This window comes from Myiozetetes cayanensis, unplaced genomic scaffold (genome assembly GCF_022539395.1).
Source record: "Myiozetetes cayanensis isolate MyiCay16 unplaced genomic scaffold, myiCay2020 scf12, whole genome shotgun sequence".
Taxonomy (NCBI): Eukaryota; Metazoa; Chordata; class Aves; order Passeriformes; family Tyrannidae; genus Myiozetetes; species Myiozetetes cayanensis.
In genome coordinates, this window is record NW_026086826.1 from 16423324 (window position 1) to 16445100 (window position 21777).

Consider the following 21777-nt stretch of genomic DNA (forward strand, 5'->3'; position numbering starts at 1 on the left):
AGTAAGTTGCTTCTAAATTCAGAGATGCCAGCTAAAGCATGCCTAAAAATGGTAGCCTGGTCATTCAGGTAGCAGGCTGATGAGATAGTGCTGGCTCCAATAAAGTACTGTTCTGGATCTTCAACTTCTGCCACTGCTGGAAGGGTATTATTTCATTCACCAGCAAAGAGTGTATATGACTATATATATGTGTATTTGGGCATCACCCCCTGAAATGTCTAGGGATGTCCTCTTCCATGAGCCTGGCCTGGAGGCACACTCAAATATATGCTGTTTGAGAGATGTGAGGACTTGGCTAGGACAAGGATTTGGGATGAAAGATGTCTTGTAATGTAAATTGGTGCTCTTAGGATGTCTTGTTTCATATCCATATCAAAAGTGACCTGCCTGTCAAAAGATCTGCCTTCACTTGTATTTTATATGTTATTAATAGCTATTTTTTCTGCAATAAAACACTGCAGCTCACATTCAGGACACTCTACCTTGCTGTCACCTGGATATACTTTCTGACTGGGTTAATGCAAGCTCAAGATCTCTTGCTTCCGAAATAGGTGGTGACAGAGGCAAGGGCAAGAACTCCTTCTCTGCACTTCATCCATTCTATATAACTATATGGGCACTGCTAATGGTATGAACTGGTACTTTTGCCCCTTCAAAAACTAATTCCAGCTTCCATGACTCTGTATTGTTGTGATGGCTTAAAGTCACAATGTCAGTGATGCTAATGCTAATCTGATAAACCCTTTATCTGCAACCTACAAGTTACTTGGAGAGGATAATCAGTTCCTATCTCCAGCCAGAAAGCTGACTTGAGAGGAAAGGGAGATGGCCTCCAAATGTGAGTAGCAAGCCTATAATGACTGTTTGCCCAAAGCCATGGCCACACTCGAGGAAGCAGGACTACCGCTTGTGTAGATACCCCCTGCAAACAAGTTGCTTAAATCAACTGTTAGTTACCTAACAGTTAAAATGTGTATTAAGTTCTGTTACACCGTTCATTTAGCTTGACCATTTGTGAAAAACAGCTGCATAATGTGTCTTGCATACTTGTGTCTCTGCTAGTAAATTGTCTCTACATGTAAATGAAGGGTAAGATAGTCATTAGCTTTAAGAAGTCCGTCTGTCACTAACAAATGGAATATGTTAAATTTCTTACTATCAACTACGGGCTGGTCAGGCTGGAGGCAGAGGCAGAATCAGTGATGTGCAAAGTTGTCCTCTTTTGTCTCTCAGAGAAATGGGATTAGTTGAGCTGACAAAAGATAAGCAGGCAGATGGCACTTTATGGAGGGCAGAGCACACTGTCAAAGCACGTAAGATCATCTGCCTTGGGGTTGATTTGGCTTGGCACCCATTAGAACAATAATTTAGGGCAGAAGATGAGAAAATCAAAACATAAGGAAGACAGGAAAAATTATTTGTGTTCTTAATTTTTCTTATTCATGTGAGATATATAGAAGATTCCAGGCTTTCTTCTGCAAAATGGAAATTCTGGAAAATGTGTGGAAGGTATTTGTACAAACAGGTTTGCCACACATATGCAGACAGCATGGTCCTAGATACAAAGGAAGTGTTCCTCAATAAAACAGGAATTCTAGAGCTTCCTTGGTAAACAGGGCAGCTAAAATAGCACAGGTGGAGGTGCCCAGAAATGCTGAGATAGGATGAGCAGATATTTCATTGTGCAAAGACTACTCAGAACTGCTAGGTCTCCAGCACTGCCTTCCTCCCAGCCCTGATAGTGGATCCATATCCAATACCTGAAGATGACATAGCTAAACTCCATAGGCAAAAGGTTTGTGTAATTTAGAAGTTTGACATAAAACTACCTGAGCAGTTAGTGATGTACAAAACAAAAACAGACTTAGTTCTAGTCCTGTAAAAAAATTGGCTCTGCTTCTTTCTTAGTACAAAGCAATACTGCTTAGCTTGGCCAAATACCTGCATACTGTACGGCACATCATGGTTCCAACGTTTCACCCTTCTTGTATTGTAGACAACTACTACAATTTTGTGGTTGCAGTGTCCAACCCATCACTGGGCTTTCATTGACCTTTCTCTAGAGGCAAGTGGAACGTTGTGGTCAACTCCAGGATTTCCAATCTCAGTTTTCCAATTTTTCTTAAGGGATGTTTTCGAGTAATTCATTCTGATTACTGATTTATTAAGAAATTAGATGGCTACTGTGATATAAACAACATTGGTTGTTTTGCTACTGCCAAACTTCCTAATTTATCTAACTGGGTCATTGGTTTACTGAGGTGCACTTCAGGGAAATTCTGCTGCAGCTTAGTCTGACATTGAGAAGTTGCAAAGGCTTCTTCCCTACAAGAAAGGTCATTAGCACAAAGTCTGATGCATAAGGAATTAGCCCTATGTTAATCCTGAGGTTGGCGGTGTGAGTAATCCGAGCTCGAACGGAAAGCTCAGGCTCGGTAGGCGTGATTCATGTAATCCTACTGCAGTCTGCAGAGCTCGGTGTCTGAACTGAATCATCTGCTTCTGATGGTCCTTCTCTTCTTGCCCAAGAGAATGAAGGAGCCTTAAACAGCCCTTCACCTTTTTCCCATTAGCCTGATAAAGCTCCTGACCTTAAGTTTGTAAGGGCTTGTGTTTAGATGATGAGTAGGGATCATGAACAGTGCTATTCAACATTGGCAGCTGATGTGGGTTGCTGGGATTTCATTTGTGTTATTGATATGACAAAGCTTGGCAGATTTTTACAGCTACTTGAAAATGTTACATTTAGTAGCACAAAATAAATTCAGATAATGGTTTTGTATCTTGCTTAAACTTTTAAATGCATGAAAATGCAGTAATGGGACTATTCTTTATAACATTCCCTTCTGCTGCTTTATTTTTTTAAAAAGAAAAATGTTGAACTTGTTGAAACCAGAATTAATTCTGTCACTGCCTTCAGTGGGACTAGGATTCAACATCAGTGCCTATATTTGTAAGTCTGAATTTAGAACAAGTAGGAGAAAGCATTTGGTATGTTACAGACAAAAGTCGTCTACAAGCTGTGTTCCATGCATAGTGAAAAATTATATATATATTCTGCCTGCATACATGCTTATCCAATTTTTTAAAAAACAGCCCACTGAATTACATATCTTAGAGTTAACAGATGGATGGTGTCTTTGTACTAGCTTCCACTTGCACTGTTGGACAGAGCAAAAACATTTCTTTGAACTTAGATTCTAATCCTACAGATCCTAATCCTACCTGGACCAAGAACACATTTTGGTTGTCATCAAATTCAAGTAACATTTAGCAACCCCTCCTCAAAAGGGAAGCAGCTGCACATAGGACTACATATTAACTGTGACTCTCATGTGGCCTCCCCAAGCCTTGAACCTGCCCATATCCTCTAGAAGCAAGGGGTTGAGATCTAGGAGTAAAGATGAGCAGGCTGTGCAGTGAGTTGGATCAGGACTTGTCAGGACTTGACATGCAAGCTCAATTCTTGACTGCAATTTTCTTCTAGTCAGCAAATACCTTGTCCACATTTTGTTATCTTCCAGAACTAATAAACTGTAGTTGTTTATAACCGGCACTTTTATGACCTGCAAAATCAATTGCTTAGCATAGTTACACTTCTTCTTACAATTTTGGATTACATGAACTATTCTAGTTCTAAATTACCCTTTACCTTGCATATCAGTAGGTTAATACCATATAGACTGGAGCCTTCCTTCTTACCCTGGCATCTATGGCCTCATAGGTGACTGTGACTCCTTTGCTTATGCTTGAAGGGATTTCCAACTAATGGACAGGCATAGGATTGTTCAGCTTCTAAAATCAGTCTTGAAGATTTGAGATCTCAGTACAGAATAAGTTACATTAAAAAAAAAAAAATGGTGATGGAGCTCAAAATTTATATCTTTTTAAGAAATACTCATTAGTAATAGCATACAATAACTAAAACTGTAATACATTTACAAAATCATCTTTAAATGGGCATAGTGGTGAGGCAGCAGTGAAAGACTGTAGTCTTGAAACCCACTACGGTGGAAGGACACAGCCCCACACTTACACCTGTCCACCTCTGGCACGTCAACAAGGTACGGGCAGTCAAGGACGTGTTCGGAGCTTGCAGCGCGATCGCCGCCGGGCCCGGGGCAGGCCGGGTGGCGGGGCTGGCCCGCCGGCCCCGGCCGCGCTGCTCCCAGTGACATTCCGAGCGCGTCCCGGTGTGTGGCGGCTCTGCCGGAGCGCGCAGGTGACACAGCCGCGCCCCAGGGACGGCTTCTCCCTATTTCATTCAGAAATACCTGGGGAGCAGAGCCCCCGGTGGCCGAGCCCTCCGCAGGCGGGCGCGCCCCCGGCCGCAGCGCCGCCGCCCCCGAGACGCCGCCGGGGGCCCGGCGAGCCCGGGCCGTGCAGCCGGGCGGGGCGGGCGGCCGGCGCAGTGTCCGTGCCGTGCCGTGCCCGTGCCGTGCCCGCCGGCGGCGGGGCGAGGGCCGCGGGGCGGGCGTGCCTCCGCCGCCGCTCCCGGTGCCTCCGCTCGGGCGGCTCCTGGCGGCGGCGGCGGCGCTCCAGCCCCTCCCGGCCGGCGGGATCGGCGGCGGCGGGGCCCGATGGCGAGACCCGGCTCTGCGTGCCCGCCGCCCGCCCGCCGGGTGATGGTGGCCGCCCGGGCGCTGCTTTTCTGGGCGCTGGTGTACAGCTACTGCGGGGTGTGCGCCTGCATCGCCGGGCTGCGGCTGCTCTGGAGCATCGGCCGGCGGCCGGGCGAGACCTTCCGCTGGGTGGTGCGGGAGAACCCCCCCGCCTGCCTCAACGACCCCTCCCTGGGCACCCACTGCTACGTCCGCATCAAGGTGAGGGCGCGGGAGGGGGCGCGGGCCCCGCTGTGCGCGCTGCACCCCCTCGTTGTGCATGGCACCCCCTGTGCATGGCACCCCCGCCCGCCCTGCCGTGCGTGGGGTGCTCTGTGCACGGCACCGCTGCCTGCCCTGCTGTGCATGGCACCCCTACCCGCCCTGCCGTGCGTGGGGTGCTCTGTACACGGCACCGCTGCCTGCCCTGCTGTGCATGGCACCCCTGCCCGCCCTGCCGTGCGTGGGGTGCGCAGTGCGTGGCACCCCCGTGCATGGCACCGCTGCCTGCCCTGCGGTGCGTGGGGTGCTCTGTGCAAGGCACCCCCGCCCGCCCTGCTGTTGTTGGGATGCTCTGTGCACGGTACCCCCTGTGTGCGGCACCCCTGCCCGCCCTGCCGTGCGTGCTCGGCCCCCTGCGCTCACACCGCGCCTTCCCGGGCTGCCCCGGGAAAGGAGCCGTCCCGGCCGCGCTCGCTGAGGGGCCTCAGGCCGGGCCCGACCCTCCCGCCCCGGGGGAAGCGGTGCCCGGCCGGAGTGCGGAGCCCCCTGCGTGGGCGGGTGAGAGATTCGCCCGCCTTGGGTGTCCCGCACCCCGCGCCGCCTCTGCGCTCGCTGGGATTTGCGGTTTGGCCAGTCGCGCATGAGTCGCAGTGAAAAACACGGAGTAACAAACTAAGCGCTGTCCCTCAGGTTGTACAGTTAAAGCCACCCCAGTCAATTTGGGTGTTTGTCTCAGGTCCCTACCTGCGTTTCGCTCCTTTACCAAGTGCTCTAAATGAAATTGTATTATCTAGATTTCTTTTGCAGTTATAGGTGAGCAAAAAATGTACAGCAAATTTTGTCAAGTGCTATTTTTAATACCCTGTTCTCAGGGTTCTGTGCAGATGGTTTCATGCCAGGCAATACTAATATAAATCATTGAGCCTCACTTTCTTATGATTTGCTTGTCTTCTTTTGCTAGCAGTGTGCACTTTTTTACTTGTATGACATATTCTTTGTTTCTTGTAGCACAAAGCAGTTAAATGAATGGGCTGCTAGGGAAGTGAGAGAGGTGTGACAGTAGTAAAAGAGCATTTAGGGGCAAATCAAATTGCTGTCAATATGACAGTCAATCACTCAATTCAGGAAATAAGAAATTCTGGCTCTTGGATAACAGCAGGCTAATGGATTATTTTCCAAACACAAATATCCTACAGATCTGTTCAGATTTCAACAAAGATTTCGTTTCAAAACACAGAAAACAGTTTCAAAAAAGATGGCAACATCCTGTGTCTGTTTGGGGGTGGAAAAAAAGGGACAGAAATCAGCAACTGAAAAGGTAGAGGATGGTTAGGGTTTGGGGTATGTAACATTTCAACTGCTGCTGTACAAGTGGTAATTGAATTTGTATAAGTAAAGGGGATGTCCTTAAAAGCAACAAACAGATTAAAATAACAGCATTGAAGGTAAATCCCTAGGGGACACTAACTGAAAGAAGCAGCATGGAGGAGGGATTGCTCACTGCTCATTAAACTGAGAAGAGAAATTGTGGAAGGAAATTGAGAAACTTCTACTTTTTTAAATATCAAAGGAACAAAGGCAGAATGATGTGGAGAACTGTATGGATGAGGTAATGGCCCTAAAATTTACTAGGAATTTACTTTTACCTCTAAGGACTTCATTGGCATCCCAAAGGTGAAATATCAGTGTAATTTGGGGCAAAACCAAGCAAAAGTCCCTGTTATATCCATAGCAAGGATAAAAAAATCTAAATAGTTCTCTCTTTGGAGCCCTTTTGAGAATCAGTTAATTGTTTTGTAACTGGTTAGTAACTTATAAGTGCTAAGATATCTGAGAATATTTGAAGCATCTTTGGCAAGAAAACGTATTTTGTATGCATTTGTGATCCTTGCCCTGATATTAGCTCTTGATGTGTAACAAAAGGCATGGGGTTTTTCTTTCCTGTTTGAAATAGCAGAGAAAGTGCAGGCTCTGACATTTGTTCAGGAGCTACACAACATTGCTTCCTGCCGTTTCCTTCACATGACTTCTAAACAGTATTTTGTGAGCTAACTCCCAACTTCTCTATCTACTTCTGTGCCAGAATTCAGTAAAACCCCCTGGGTCATAATCTCAGTTTGTTTAAATTCTACTGGATTTGACCTTGAGTCAGCCTAAGCTTGTGTACATCCATTCCCTTCAACAGCATTTCAGTGTTCAGCCTCTGCAATAAGTAACTTGTCTGCTTGTAATTCTCATAAGACTCATTTTCTTAAAAGGTGCATCAGAAACAGTGCCTATAAACAGGGCAGAAAGAACATTATAACATTAAGGCTTAATTTTCTGGAGTGAGTCTGAAAGCTTGAATAGTAAAAACTATCAAAATCTACTCGCTTCCTAGTTACTTAATTTTGATTGCTTTTTGTTCTAAAGAATCCATGCGGTCCTTTATCGTGCCAGAATGCAATGTGATGGTTTTAAACAGTTGCATAACCTTACAAGCTAACTGAAAGATTGAAAGTGCATTTAAAGTATCCTGTGTCTCAAAGTCTTTCTGTAAAGCACATGATGGGCGTCCACGTGAAAGCAAAGTGCTTGCTTCGACAGTAACCTGCATTTCCCACTCACGGAGCCAGGGCTGTGTCAGGAGCGTCGTTGTGCTCATGGCTGGACCTGCACACCCTCACACAGCCTGGCAGGTACTGGAGATAGTCCTCCCTGGGGAAAGCTGTGGTGGCCAGGGTGTGGGATACTCAGCACTGCCAGCATGTAGCACATATTGGCTCTCAGAAACACAGAAGGCTTCAGCTTCAAAACTAATAATTTGATTTTTTTTTTCAGGTGCAATATATTGTTTCTTAGAATATTGTCTGAAACCATCATCATTCTCAAATCCCAGAATAGCAGTTTATGCAGCAATAAAAGCACACTTCTTTTTCTCCCCTTTCAGGATTCAGGGTTACGATTCCACTATGTGGCTGCTGGAGAAAGGGGTAAACCACTGATGCTGCTGCTTCATGGCTTTCCAGAATTCTGGTAAAACTCCCTACACACTTTTCCTATATAAAAGAGGCTGCATAAGATACCCAAGAGTGAACATCTCAACCTAAATATCCCCACTGTGATCCATTATATATGTTTATGAGTACTAACTAATGGCATGAAGTTTTAGTAGGCAACAAACCACGGAAACATTTTTTTAACTGCAGCACCCACAAAAAATTCCTGCAGACTAACACAAACCAACCATCTTTTTTGCATTGTAAATTCACTTTTCCCCAGGTATGTACCTTTTCTTAAGACTTTGGGGAGGAACTGCTCATTTTTAACATTTGCTGTTTGGATAGCATGTGTACTATATGGATAAACTTACAAATTATTGCAGAGGGTGTTAAAATAAGGATAAGCAATATGGATTGCTCCATTTATTAAAAATACTATACATTAATTTTTAACTGAGGAAGGTGAAGAAGAACTATGAGTTCTATAGGCTATTGTGCAGCCTAATTTCAGAATGCTACTCAGGGAAAAAGGTTCTATTATTAGTTCATCACAAGATGAATGATGAATCAAACACAATCCTAAATGTTTGTTTATAACCGAAAAGCAGTCATGTGTCTAATGATTTAACCAAAGGCTGTCATTGTCAGGTTTAACTAGTGAAGCGTGGCCTACAGAACTTGCACCAAAAAACCAATAAGGGAATAAAGGAAGTGCTAATGCCAGTAGTTCAGCAAGTTAAATGATCCTTCTCCTTTCTAAACTCGGGTATGGAGCTTGGGTTCACTGTTGAAACCGTGATCTTTCAATCTGGACTAAGGTCATACTATGATAAACTGACCCAGGTGACACAATTCAGTTCTCTTCCCTTAGCAGCAAATTCCCGTAGATACTAACAGCCTTGAGGATGATGGTAGAGAGTCACATTTATGTTAAGATAAATTTTCAGAGAAGTAGATTGTTCTAATAGTAAATTGCTATCTAAAATTATTAAAGCTGTAAACTTTGATTGAAAGGACAGTTAGATGGAGCAGTGCCTATTCTATGCAAACATTATGCATACCTTGAATAAAGCCTATTCTAACACAGGCAATGAGAGTGCAGCTGATTTCCCCTACAGGGGGATTAGTAATGGAAAAATAAGCATTTTACATACATATTCTACTGAGATCAGGTATACTACTTTTAAAAAGCAGAAAGCCATTCTTAGAGTTTAGAATGGTGAGTGATACTGTAAGTCATGGCTTATATATTGTATTATCTGACCATTCAAAAACAATTAATAAAAAACCTGTTATACAGGTCACTGGGACCACCAGTAGCATAGTTTATATCACTGTTTTGAAAAAGAAGACTACATGCTAATAGTCTGTAAAACAGTCATACTCAGCTTGGGTTGTTCATTCAATCAGTGAAGACTTTCTTTATGCAGGAATAGTGATTGTTCTAAGAGCACAAGATAAAATAACCACAGTTTAAGAGAGATTTAAAGAGCATCAAATTTGTATTGTTTGTCTAGGAAAATAAAAAGGATATGATCCACAGAGTTCTTAATTGTAACAAATCCTCTGCCTTCAAATGTCTCAAGGTTATAAATAGGACAAATATGAATATATTTGTCCTATATAAATAGGACAAACAATACTGACCTTAGTGAGTGATAGAGAATGTCTGAACACGAAAGATCACTTAAGAATATAATTCACCAGAGCCACTAAGTGCTTTAGATGCATTAGAACTTGAAAATCAATACCAATGTTGTGGAAAGAAAATAACAAAATATTTGAAATTGGGCATAATGTGTTGAGACAGCTGGGTACCTACAAGACTTGTGTGTGAGCTGCTAAATTTTGTACAACTTGCCTTTTAGAAAGAATGTGATCAAAAAATCTCAGAATAGTTTCTATGATTCAACCTTAAGAGCACAGAAGCATTCACAACATTTCCAAATTCTGCTTGCAAAGCAGTTGTCCAATAGTTACATATCATATGTGGTAAAAGGATTTCTTCAAATATAAAACCTACCCATTTGGTAGGTCACATATTTGGTGATTGAGGGACTGTTGTGAAAACAGAAGATGAGGACAGGTTGTTTTCTGAAAACAAAAATAGTTAATTTATTTATTTATGGGCCTGGTTCTTTCTTCTAACTGAAGTACATAGGATAGCTGCAACAGTTACCATGGCAAATTCAGCTTCCAAGTTGTTATATAATGCCTTTAAAAAATTCATTCCTGGAGATCTCAGCTAAACCTTGTCTTAGTATTATATGGCACTGAAATAAAAGTGTTCTGTTTTGATTATATGAATACAGATTCCTATCATTGAGTGTTCCTGTAATATTACTTAATATTACTAATAGGCTGGAGGCAAAAATCAAGTAGAAGAGCCAATGGTCTGATATAAACACTATTTGGATTAAGGTAGAATTCTGTGCATCACTGCTGCAATCACTGATGATCCCAGTGTTATATATCCTTTATCTGAGACTGTTGAAACAAGCAGAAGTAAAAGCCACCACAGAGGGATACAGCCACTATTAAATATGCTGAGAAGGATTCATTTATCTTTCTATTACAGTGTAATATAAGGCCATGTGTGTCTTGGTACTGGCTATTCTGAAATTTATTTGCTCTCAATAACAGCTGAAGGGCAGATAGTTCTTGCAGGATGAGACCCACCATTTTCTTGTTATTTTTGCTTCATAACACACATCTAGTCACTACATACTGTTACAGAATGAGGAACAGCCCAGGCCTTTGCCCAAGTTCTTAATTTCGTATGTCTTTTGATATGTGTAATGTTATCAGTCTTGTCCATAGAAACACAAGGAATGAAATATTTTGTGTAGCACCAACACATTGAGACAGCTTGTTCTGGAACAGTTCTGGTAGTAAAGAGACACAGATAAAATATAAATTCTGCAAACTTTACCAAGTTCATTTGTTATTAATTGAATTTCTTTCTTTGGTTTATTTAGTGTCTGAATTACCTGACAGTGTTTTTCTGAATAAAGAAAAAAGTCAACCATGCTTTGAGGCATGTTTCCCTGCTCTATCAAAACGTGTGTGTGAGTAAGCCAGGGAGAAGAGACAGCCTTTAAGACCTTACATTTTGATGATACTGCAGCTCCAAGGATAAAACAGAATAGTCCTCTCTGTGCTCTGTTCATTCTGCCTGCTTCCTTCACTATAAAGGGACTGGACCAGGAACTGTTGAAACACCCCAGCTCTGGCCATGCTCCCTTTCTGGCAGCTGCACTTCCTTACTGGTGAATTCAAGAAAGGTACAGAAAACTGCTGCAGCCACAAAGGACCACGAGTGTAGAAAGGAAAAGGAATCTCATTGCAAAGGAAGTCGTGCTAATTTACCCTCACTTACGTGGGTGCAAAAGCACTGAGTGCATTTTTGTATCATACTGCTTGACCTTATAACTCCAACTTTTTTTCCTCTTTGTTAGGTATTCTTGGCGCCATCAATTGCGGGAATTTAAAAGTGAATATCGAGTGGTGGCCCTGGATTTGAGAGGTTATGGAGAAACAGATGCTCCTTCTCACAAAGAAAGTTACAAGTTGGACTGCCTGATAGCAGACATAAAGGACATTTTGGAATCTCTAGGTGCGTTAGTAGAAGACAACCTACTTGACTCATAAATGACTTGATTTTCTAGGGAGAAAAACCCCATAAAGATTTAGAACTGTTTTCTCTTAAACTGCATATTTTTAATATATATAGTATAGGTATCAATCTAAGGGTACTAGTATTTTATCGATTATTATAAATGAAAAAGGGTTGTTTTCTAATTATGATGTGTATGTCAGGATAAACAACAGGTAAAGATGATGGAAAAAACCTCTTTTTCCATCAAGAGGTTAAAAAAAAATTCTTTCCTTTGTGCTGTGAAATGCAGCAGGACAAACCTCTGGTCTTTTTCCTTACGAAAGCCTTTGCTCCTAACCACTTACACTTAGGGGGATAATGTTCTGAATTAGCACTTCCAGAACAAAAAATTTAAATCAGATGACATTTTTCTTGCACAAACAACACAGAATAATATTGTGGGCTTTATAGAAATGATGAGAGTACATCTGCTCTATTAAAAACAAAACAAAAAACCCTCCCAAAATACTATTCCTGCAGAGTAGTCAGTTCTCCAGAGCTGAATCACTCTGTCTTACACAACAGAGAGAAGAACAGAAGGGAGAACAAGGGACACACAAATACCCAATGTAATGGTCTAGAGCTGAATGAGCCTGCAAAATTTGCCCCTCCAGTTCAGTTTGATGTTTCGCTGTTTGGGCAATCTTGTAACACCTGGTGAAGGGTATTTCCTACCAGCAGCAACACAAGGGATTAGATTGTCATTCTCTGAGTCATTTTAATTCCCTGGATACTCCAGTGATAGTGAAACCACTCACTTCATTTCATATGAAGAAATAGTAAAGCAGTGATTCCAGTTCTGAGGTTTGAATTTAGAATTTGCTTTGCTTGTGATGTTTGAGCATTGTCAAAAATTGGGCAGGCAGTCCCACACTGTGTTTACATTTTCCAGCCTTTGCTGGTTGTGTTAATCTCCATGGTAATGGCGTGGTTATGCTTGAGAAGTGCTCTCAGCATAATTCAGTTTCATAGGGATGTAAAATTTTTCAGAAAAAGTATTTCAGAGGCTTGTTATCTTTGTTCTAACCCCAAGTTAAATTCTTTTGGAGAACTTACTCATATCAAAAGCACTCCAAAAGATTTCTATTCAAGAGGGTTTATAAGGTGCTTTGACAACTCTGTCCAAATTTATGTCAGAATTCTAGAAATCTTGGCTTTTCTATGTTTCATTTGTAGTGTGTGTCCTCAGTGAGGAGAGTGGTGGTATCTGACTGTGTACAATACTGTGTATTCCAGCAGTGCTTAAAGAAGCAATAGTTAGACTTTCAAAAACTCGGTCATTCAAACTCATCAAAACTCATCAAAAGCATGACCCTTTTATTGCTGTTAAATACCATTTTTGTTGATGGAAGAATAAATATGGGAATGTCAACAACTTTAAAAATTGCCAACAAAACAGCTTATGGAGAAAAGCTGTGGGCCTACTCAGCATATATATGGGTGTGTATGTCTACGCTGTATATATGGCTATGAAGTATAATGCCCACTTTTTGCATAATGGTGGTGTTGGGTCTTAGATGACCTCCCATAGTCAGAGAAATTCATCAGGATTAGTTTCGTTCAGGAGGGGCTTAGCAGATTGCTCCATCTTTTTGTCTGCAGTTTCAAACTCCAGACTCTGTAAGCATGACAAATGTACATGCATTGTAAGGACTGCAGGTTGAACTGTCTGTCTGACCCTGCACTGGCCAAGATGTAAACAGGGAGGCAGTCTGGATTCTGAGTGACTTTAGTTTGACATGGAGGTAGTGCAGTTAAAGTTTAATTAAGTCCAATTAAATAATTTTAAATATTTGTACATTTTTTAAGTATACCAGTGGACTATATTTTCTGACCATTAGTAATGGAAGCAGGGTAGTTCTGAAGTTACATTAACAAATGTGCTGAACCGCCTATTTTGCGCAATAACGAAATCATTATTGTATGTGATCATTTCTGTGGATACTAATTCCATTGAAATAAAAGCATGTATCTGTGTTTATGTGGTAGGATACAACAAGTGTGTGTTGATTGGCCATGACTGGGGAGGAATGATCGCTTGGTTAGTGGCTATTTGTTACCCTGAAATGGTGACTAAGCTCATTGTGGTTAATTTCCCTCATCCTTCTGTATTCACAGGTGAGTTTTATAGTAGTGTTTGTTAAACCAAAGTACTCACTGTGCACTTCCATTACGATTATGTTTGCTCTGAGAACCAACTACCTGCCCCTTTAGATGTTCAGTAGATAAGCTGCCAGTACTCCATGCCTCTCACAATATGGACTGTATTTTATAAAGCATTAAGGTATCAAGTATTTGACTTTTGGAAATAAATTTATTGTAGGAAGTTAGCAGTGCTTGCAACAAAATTTACTGATTTTTTTTGTAATCCTTGAAGGTCCACAAACATAATTTTCATACACATGAATCTGTTTTATTCCACTTTGGCAGGATAAAATTCCCTGAAGAGGGGTGTATGTTGTATTACACTTTGGTTAAGGCCTCACTGCGTTATTAAATCTGCATAAACCAGCCTTTGTATAAATGTGACTCAGACATTAGAATTAAATCCCAATTTAGGTGACAAGCAATAATTTATGATCTGGTACAATATTCATTGGGAGAAGACAGCCTTTCCAGGCTACTAACTAGATGCTACTATACTAGTACTATTACTAGATGTACTAGTGCTGAGCTGAAACAAGGACTGAGGTGCACCAGCAGAATTTGTTGTGTGATAAACTTTGAGCTTGTCTACTACCCAGAATTACAAAACATTTCATAGGGATTATATCAACATTCCATAATGAAAATGAAAGTAGTATCTCACTAATTTCAGTTTTTTCAATTGCTGGCCTTAACCATTTCCACTTAACAAGTCACCTCATTTCCCCAGAAATAGCTAAGAATATTCAGTGCAGCTTTAATTTTCATTTGAGTTGAATGTAAATCTGACCTTACACCACTGTAGAATCAGAACCATCCACATATGTTGTTCTCACAGTGTTCTTGGGCACCTTTCTAAGATACTAAAGAACATTTTGCCAGGCAGTAAAGCCACACTTACCCCAGGAGAGGTCTGTTCATCACATGAGCAAGTAGGAGCTTTTTGCAGTATTTTCACTGAGAGCAGAAATCAGGCTGTGGAGAAGACAGTTACATTTTATTAAAATATTGCATATTTGTTGAAGTACAAAATCTGTTCTGTAGTTTGATAAATTCCCCCTAAATCAAATTTGTTCCACTGTGGGTTAAATGAAAATCCACAGTTTATAAATAGTGCAGAAAAGTAAAGTGAGCAGTGATGGTCTATCAAAGAAAAATATAATGGGTAATGCAGTTTAAGAATGTGTAAGATATGAATGTTTAGAAGATAGCTGACACTTCAGTTTGCATTGGTTTAAACCCCATTTTTATTCATGTCAGAGTTAATATTTCAGAGATATCTCCTGTGCTGTGAATGCAGTACTTCTGTGAGCAAGAGTGATGCAGTCTTTAGAATATCAGTGGATCATCATCTAGAGATTTCTGTGCATCACATCATTGATGAAAGAAATACCTAAAGATTCTTATTTATACCCTTTATTTCACATTTGGGAAAAAAAATTATTTGGACTAGCTACACAAATAGGTCTCTAAGTGAAAACCTATCATGCAATTAAACTCCCCAGTGTTGCTGTCCTCACTTAATCTTTGGCAAACTTTTGTTTTGCTGGCTGTTTCTATTAACATTTATAGAAGAATTGTGATTTAATGGCCACGCCATATATTTACTCCTGAAACAATAATCATCTTTTGTCACATAGCATGCTTTAATGTAATATTTTTAAAACATTCCTTTAAGTTTAAAAAATAGTAATATTAACAGTAATTTTGTTTGAGTCATCAGTTTTCATTTTTAATTCATGGGCATTTTTGTTTCAGAATACATTCTACGACATCCATCACAATTGATTAAATCTGGTTACTACTTCTTTTTCCAAATGCCATGGTTTCCTGAATTCATGTTTACACTAAATGATTTCAAGGTGAGCAAAATGAATGCTCTTGTTTATATATTTAACAGTGAGTAATAGAATTGCCACCTACGTTGATCCCTTCTGATGTAGTTCTAATCACTGGAAAAAATATGAAGCTTTCTGATTTTTCTTCTTAAGCTTTATATAAAGCAGGATATAAGTACATAGAGTTTCTGAGGTTAACTCTTGCACTTCTGGGAGGTGTTCAGGTACATACTTTTAACCTCCAGCACTGCAGTGCATTACTCCACCTAGAGACTCAGCTGGTTTTACTTGTGCCCATAACACTGGGACATAGCTGGTGCCTGTGGAACTCCTGCTGACTTATCTGAAGCTCCCATGGGCAGTGGGACATTCTCTTACCTCTCAGAGCCTGCTGCAGGGCAGGCAGCCTGGCCATCACATTCAGCCAGGTGATTAATTCTGCCCGAGGACCCAAGGTCAGCACCTTGTGTAACCTTAAAACCCAAGTGCAAGCCTACAGAAAGGGCCAAAGCAGCTGCAGGTACACGCCCTCTTACATGCACACAGCCCAGTGCAGAGCTCCCAGTGCTGCATGCACACAGGGCACAGCCAGCTGGGGAGCTCATGAATCGTCCTCCCTCCAGCCCTGTCACCTACTGGGGTCCATCCCCCCCAGAGAAAAAAGTATGTGCCTGCACTTGCCTTTGCCTTTCACAGGTGGCAGGTCAGGATGCAGAACTCAGTAACTGGGTAATATTGGCATTTGTCTGTACTTGATTATTCTGAAGTAAGTTACACTAGAAATAAGTTAACCATGTGCTTTACACATAGCTCTCTAAAAAAACATTTGAACCCTTCATTATATTTTCTCTTCCCCTGTCCAGTCACAGAAGGGAGTGATAGAGTGGCTTTGGTGGGTACTTGGAATCCAGCCAGGTCAAACCTCTGCAACTCTGAACATAAACAGATTTATAAATATGTACAAATAGATTTTAGAGAGATATGTTCCACTGAAGAAGAGGAATAACATTTTCTAGCTATCTTAGGTAATAGCTTTTTATTCTTCCTTTTGTAGGTTCTGAAAAGTTTATTTACCAGCCAGGCCACTGGAATTGGAAGGAAAGGCTGCAGATTAACGGCAGAAGATATTGAAGCTTATCTGTATGTCTTTTCACAACCTGGAGCACTAACAGGACCCATTAACCATTACAGGACTATTTTCAGGTCAGTATAACCTTTTCAAGCAGAGGAAAATATTTCAGAGTCCCCTGGAGCCCAGAAATGTTACTGTGGCTCCTGCCACTGGGGCGGAGGGGGAGAACTGCAGCTCTGTTTCTGAAGCCTGCCCAAGTGCTGGGTGTGGGCAGCGTGAGGCAGGTGAGGCCACGTGTGTGCTGTGTGGGGTCCATACAAAATGGCAGAACCACCAGAGCGCAGGTAAGGAAAATCTTTGCTCCAAAATCTAAAAAGGAAAGGCCCTCCCTCATTCACAGCACCCAGGGCAGTTCCATAAATCCATCTCTAAATAATATTTACAAAATTAACATCAACTGTTTGCATTACAATTCATATTAAGTAATTATAATATCTATCAAGAGCTTACTATTAGATAATACTACTAAATAATATCGCATCAAGTTACATCTAGTTACAAGTAGGTGACCCTTACTTGTAACTTTACAAAACCAAGTCTGACACACCCTTTTTATCTACCAAAAACAGGGCCAGAAGGTCTTTAACTCTGTAACTTTCAGCACTAACTTGAAGGATTGTATCAAGAAGAGTGGCATTGAACTTGTTTTTCCTTTACTGTCCAATCTTCAGCAGTGATAAATGTCCTGCGTGCTTCTCTAACACAAGACCAACTTCCCAATATTCTTTAAAATGGCCATTCCCTTCTTTCCCTCAACTCAGGCAGTAGACATTTGAAGTTGATTAATTTTTCATTTCCCCGATACAAATTTAATACTGCCTTTATTATTCTTTCTGTGCCATCCATGCTGTCACTGTCAGGAGAACAATCAGCAGGGAAATACTGTGAGGAAAACAAGGCTCTGAGCTAGGTGCTGTCTTGTACAGGCTAAGAGGCAAAACTGGAAGGAGAAAGTGGAAAGATAACACCAGGCATGGATGAGAGTGGGCAATAAATGAGATGGCCGTGCTGGGAACAGCACACTTAGTTAAAGCTACGCAGAGAGCAGTCGATGCCGTCAGCTGGGCTGTCCAAGGGCGCCGGAGCTGTGGCTGCACAGCCGCTCCCGGCCCTGCAGCTGCTCTGCAGCAGCCCCGGGGAAGGGCTAATGAGGAGCTGGAGAGGCGTGAGCGCCTGGAGCCCTGTTGGTTGCACTGGGCACAGCACCTCGCATCACTGAGCCTGCACATTAACCAGATGCTCCTCTGACAGCAGCAGTGACATGCCTGTGATAGCTGAATAGCTGTGGGACTCAGATGAAACAAATCTTCGACATGTTTAAACTATTTCAGGCCTTTTCAGGCTCAAAAAATTCTGGTATTGGTCATTAATCAGAAAGTATCTTCACAGCTGTTAATTCCTCTGTGTGTTTTGTGTGTATGTTTGCACACTGTTCCCTTCATTTGTCTAATGAGAGTATAGCTGTACGGAATTCAGAGAACTTCATTTTAGCTGCTGTCAGCCACGATGCAGAAGGCTTTGGACCGGAAAGAAAAGATTAGTCTCCAGCTCATTCAGTTCTTGCCACCAATTCTGATGGTCGCACCTTACAGGATGTGAATTGTTAAATACTAAAACTGGATTGAAATTTTCCCTTTCTCTCATATGAGTCGTCAAGCAGCATTTGGATGCTAATGACTTGTATTCACCCTAACTCCCAGTGGGCTGGTACTGGTGACCTGCATGTTAAAGGTTACCAACTCATTACTATCCACTTGGAGTTTCATTCTTCAGAGCTTAATTTTTCTGGAAAGTTATTTCCAAATAGATGATTGAAATAACCTACTTCCATCCATCACCAACACATCCTTTTATAAATAGCACAGCAGCCATCCCCTTCACTATATTTTAGATTCAAACACTTTGAGAATAAAAATCACAAAGCTTTTCTGTCATGCTTGGTTAAGAGAGATAGGTACACAGCTGGAGCTTGAATTTCTTCTGATATGCCATATTTTTTTAGAAAATGGGATTAGTTCTCTTATCGCAGTTAAGAATTACTTCACTATTTGTTTACAGAAAAGCTGTATAACAATGCTGTATGAAGGTTTGAGTCTATTTTTCAAAGACTTCAAACACTTCATGAGTGGAACTTCCCTTTCTAAATGTGAAATCCGCATGTTAATTGTTATTAAAGGCGATTTCTAGAAGCTTCAGGCATGATATAATTTCCCATATTCCAGACTGAGAAGACATACAGTGTAGCTCATAGGCAGTGAAAAAATGACAGGTTGTTCATGTATGCAGCATTTGTCAAAAGCCTGGTAGATTGTACCTAAGTAAGTGAGGCTACCAATCTTGCAAGGCACAAAACAGTAAACCCTACAGTAGTGAAAAAACCACACATGTAAATAGTGAAGAGATTCAGGATACTGGTTTTAAAAGGTAAAAAGGTTAGTCTAAATGCACTGAATGAGATCATCACATTATCAGTTTTTAAAACTGGCCCTATGAATAAGCTATGGTTCAGTGGGTGAGGTCAGGTTGTTTGCAAAATGAGATTTAAATTTACTGGTAAAAAAAGGCACTTTAAGAGTTTTCCTAATTCATCAATCAAAATTAAATGAAATTATTATTGAAAGTGATCTTTTACTAACATTTTTTGATATAACATATAAGTAGAGAGGAAGAATGTCTTCAAAGTCTCCATTTCTTTGTCTTATTTTAAACTAATGCATGCCATTGTCTTTTCTTCTTTACAGAGCATAATCTCTTAACTAACTCCTAAGTTTCAAACTAGTACTAAGTATGTCATAAAAGTTTGTTCAGAAAATCTTTTTTATATATTACTGGTTTAAAATATTCCTATTTGGGCATTGATATAACAAAGATTTGTATCTAATCAGATGGAATCTGTTTTGAATTGTCACAATCTGTTACTATATGTGGCTAAAATTAAGCAATTCAATCTTAGATAAATTTTTCAGCATCTCTGAAACAGATGTGCTGGAATAAATTTGGGTGGGTTAAGGTTGAAATAGTCTTTAGTTACCTGCATCTTTCTTAATATGTGTAATATAAGGTAATATTAAACATTCAATTCTAAATAATTGTATTAAGAAGAAAAATTTTTCCTGACTGTTTAAGTAGGTCATTGTGGTAGTATCATGTTTATTATAATTTTACTTTCTAAGGGCTTTTCTTCAAAGTGTTCTTCAAATGTCTTTTAATGTATTTATCCTTAAATGCTTTCAAGTCTGACAAAACTCTGGGTTGTGATGTTGCAGTTTTAGAGAGATTATGACTTCATGAAAAGCAAATCTTTAAGAAACAGTTTTCCTTCACTGCATGTGAAAGATGTAGGTATGTAAGTCCTAGGCCTTCAAAAAATACTGTGGTGATTTGTAAAGGGAACTCTGATGCACTTTTAATGTTGCATGAATTTCATAGGGTGAATGTAACTGAGTTCACTTCAGCATTTTGGACATCAATGTTCTATAGAATATCTTTTTCTACAACTATTTTTATTTTTAGCTGTACTCCATGATCTTTAATTTTGAATAGGTCTGAAACACTCCAGCTGGTATCTTCCATCACTGTGCAGCAACGGCAGCCTGCCATTTGCTGGGCAAGTATTTTTCAGTAAGGTTGTTTGGCTGGTGTTCAGTAAATAATGCAGGTTCAGAAACTTGCCTTCATCAGCCAAGGGAAAGCAAGTGACCTACAAAATTCTGGCCGTGTTGTTCCACATTCCCTTTTAGAGAGGTCTTGAGGCTCCTGAGCTGTGCTGAAGCATCTTTCATGTTCCAAAAGTGAGATCTCTGTTGCAATCAACTGCTGATTAGAGACCTGTTACAGTAAAACTACCTTCTAACAATTTCCCCATCCTTAAAACAACTGAAGAATTTTAAGTCACAGTGTTTTCTTGGTATTGTGTAAGATACCTTGAAACTTAGAAAGTCTGCAGTGAGATTCACTGCATTGATTTCAAAAGCTACATTGACTAGAATATGTCATAGTGATTTTTTGTTAAAGTAAGACATAGCTAATTGTGTTTTATTTTTAAAGCTGCCTACCTCTGCAGCACCATGAAGTCATCATGCCAACCCTGCTGTTATGGGGAGAAAGAGATGCGTTTATGGAAGTTGAGATGGCAGAAATTACGAGGATTTATGTAAAAAATCATTTCAGATTAACTATTTTGTCTGAAGCCAGTCATTGGCTCCAGCAGGATCAACCTGACATAGTGAACAAGTTGATATGGACCTTTCTTAAGGAAGAGACAAAAAGAAAAAGAGAATGACTGTACATGTTTTAAGGGGTCTACGTAAAAGCTCTTCAGATTTAAAACCTAATTGTTATCAGGGCCATATTTCCAGCCTGCCTTCTATTTTGAGCTCTGTTAGAGAAAAGTGTTTTCATTGTACTGTATATTTGGACACTAATGTTACAGCTAAAAGAAGTGAATATGAGAATATATGATACCAACATTGGTTTTACCTGTATACTTGTATTTTGCACATAAAAACACCTGCCTTAAGATACATATGTATTTGTACAGAAAGAAAATCATGGAAAGTTGCTTGGTTTTGTTTTCTCTCTTGCTTTACAGTTTTAATGTGTGGTGCCTTTTACAAATTTATAATGAAACAATAGAGTGGTGCCATACTGAAGAAAGTCACGAGTTTTCATTCTAGATTTGCCTGAATTTTTTTAATGTATTTTACCATTAAACAGTAACTAATTCTTTTTATCTATATTTTAGCATACTGAACGATTGAAAATTTTCTGGGGTACATTTCTAGTCTTTAAGTGAATAATGATATGTATCTTGTTGTATTGTTGAATGCAGCTGCTTTGTGCAATGTGTTTTTCTTTCTTGACTAAAAAATGGGAAACCTGTACACTCAACATGTCTGAACAAGAAAAATGGAAAATTAAGATATAACATGTATCGAATCCACCTCTGTCTAATAAAATGCAACTTATACAACTCCCTTTATCTGACTTCCTGTGGAGAGATTTCTTGCTGAAGCTTAGAACTGGGTTTGAATCGCTGAAGTGTCTGTCCAGTGTGCAGCCTGGACACCCATGCTATGATTGTAGTAGTTTCTTGAAAATAACGCCTCATTGTTGGCATTATCCTTCATGTGTCGGCAACTACTGTTCTTGTCTCCAAGAACTGCTGCCCAGCCCCTGTGTTTATAGGAGGAAGAGACAC

General features: G+C 40.6%; 1 protein-coding gene across 1 annotated transcript; it reads left to right on the forward strand.

The window, feature by feature from the left end:
- The first annotated feature begins 4565 nt into the window (after positions 1-4565).
- Positions 4566-21563, forward strand: EPHX4 (epoxide hydrolase 4). Its single transcript, XM_050306607.1, has 7 exons — positions 4566-4823; positions 7753-7838; positions 11263-11420; positions 13452-13580; positions 15366-15469; positions 16500-16648; positions 20625-21563. The coding sequence occupies exons 1-7, from the start codon at positions 4581-4583 to the stop codon at positions 20857-20859; spliced, it is 1104 nt and encodes a 367-aa protein (XP_050162564.1). The 5' UTR covers positions 4566-4580; the 3' UTR covers positions 20860-21563.
- The last annotated feature ends 214 nt before the right edge of the window (positions 21564-21777 follow it).

What these genes read in the sequence shown, in the direction of transcription:
- EPHX4 (XM_050306607.1), top strand. Translation starts at nt 4,581, where the DNA reads ATGGCGAGACCCGGCTCTGCGTGCCCGCCGCCCGCCCGCCGGGTGATG. An exon ending in CATGGCTTTCCAGAATTCTG is followed by an intron (nt 7,839 to 11,262) that starts GTAAAACTCCCT and finishes CCTCTTTGTTAG; the next exon opens with GTATTCTTGGCGCCATCAAT. An exon ending in CATTACAGGACTATTTTCAG is followed by an intron (nt 16,649 to 20,624) that starts GTCAGTATAACC and finishes TTATTTTTAAAG; the next exon opens with CTGCCTACCTCTGCAGCACC.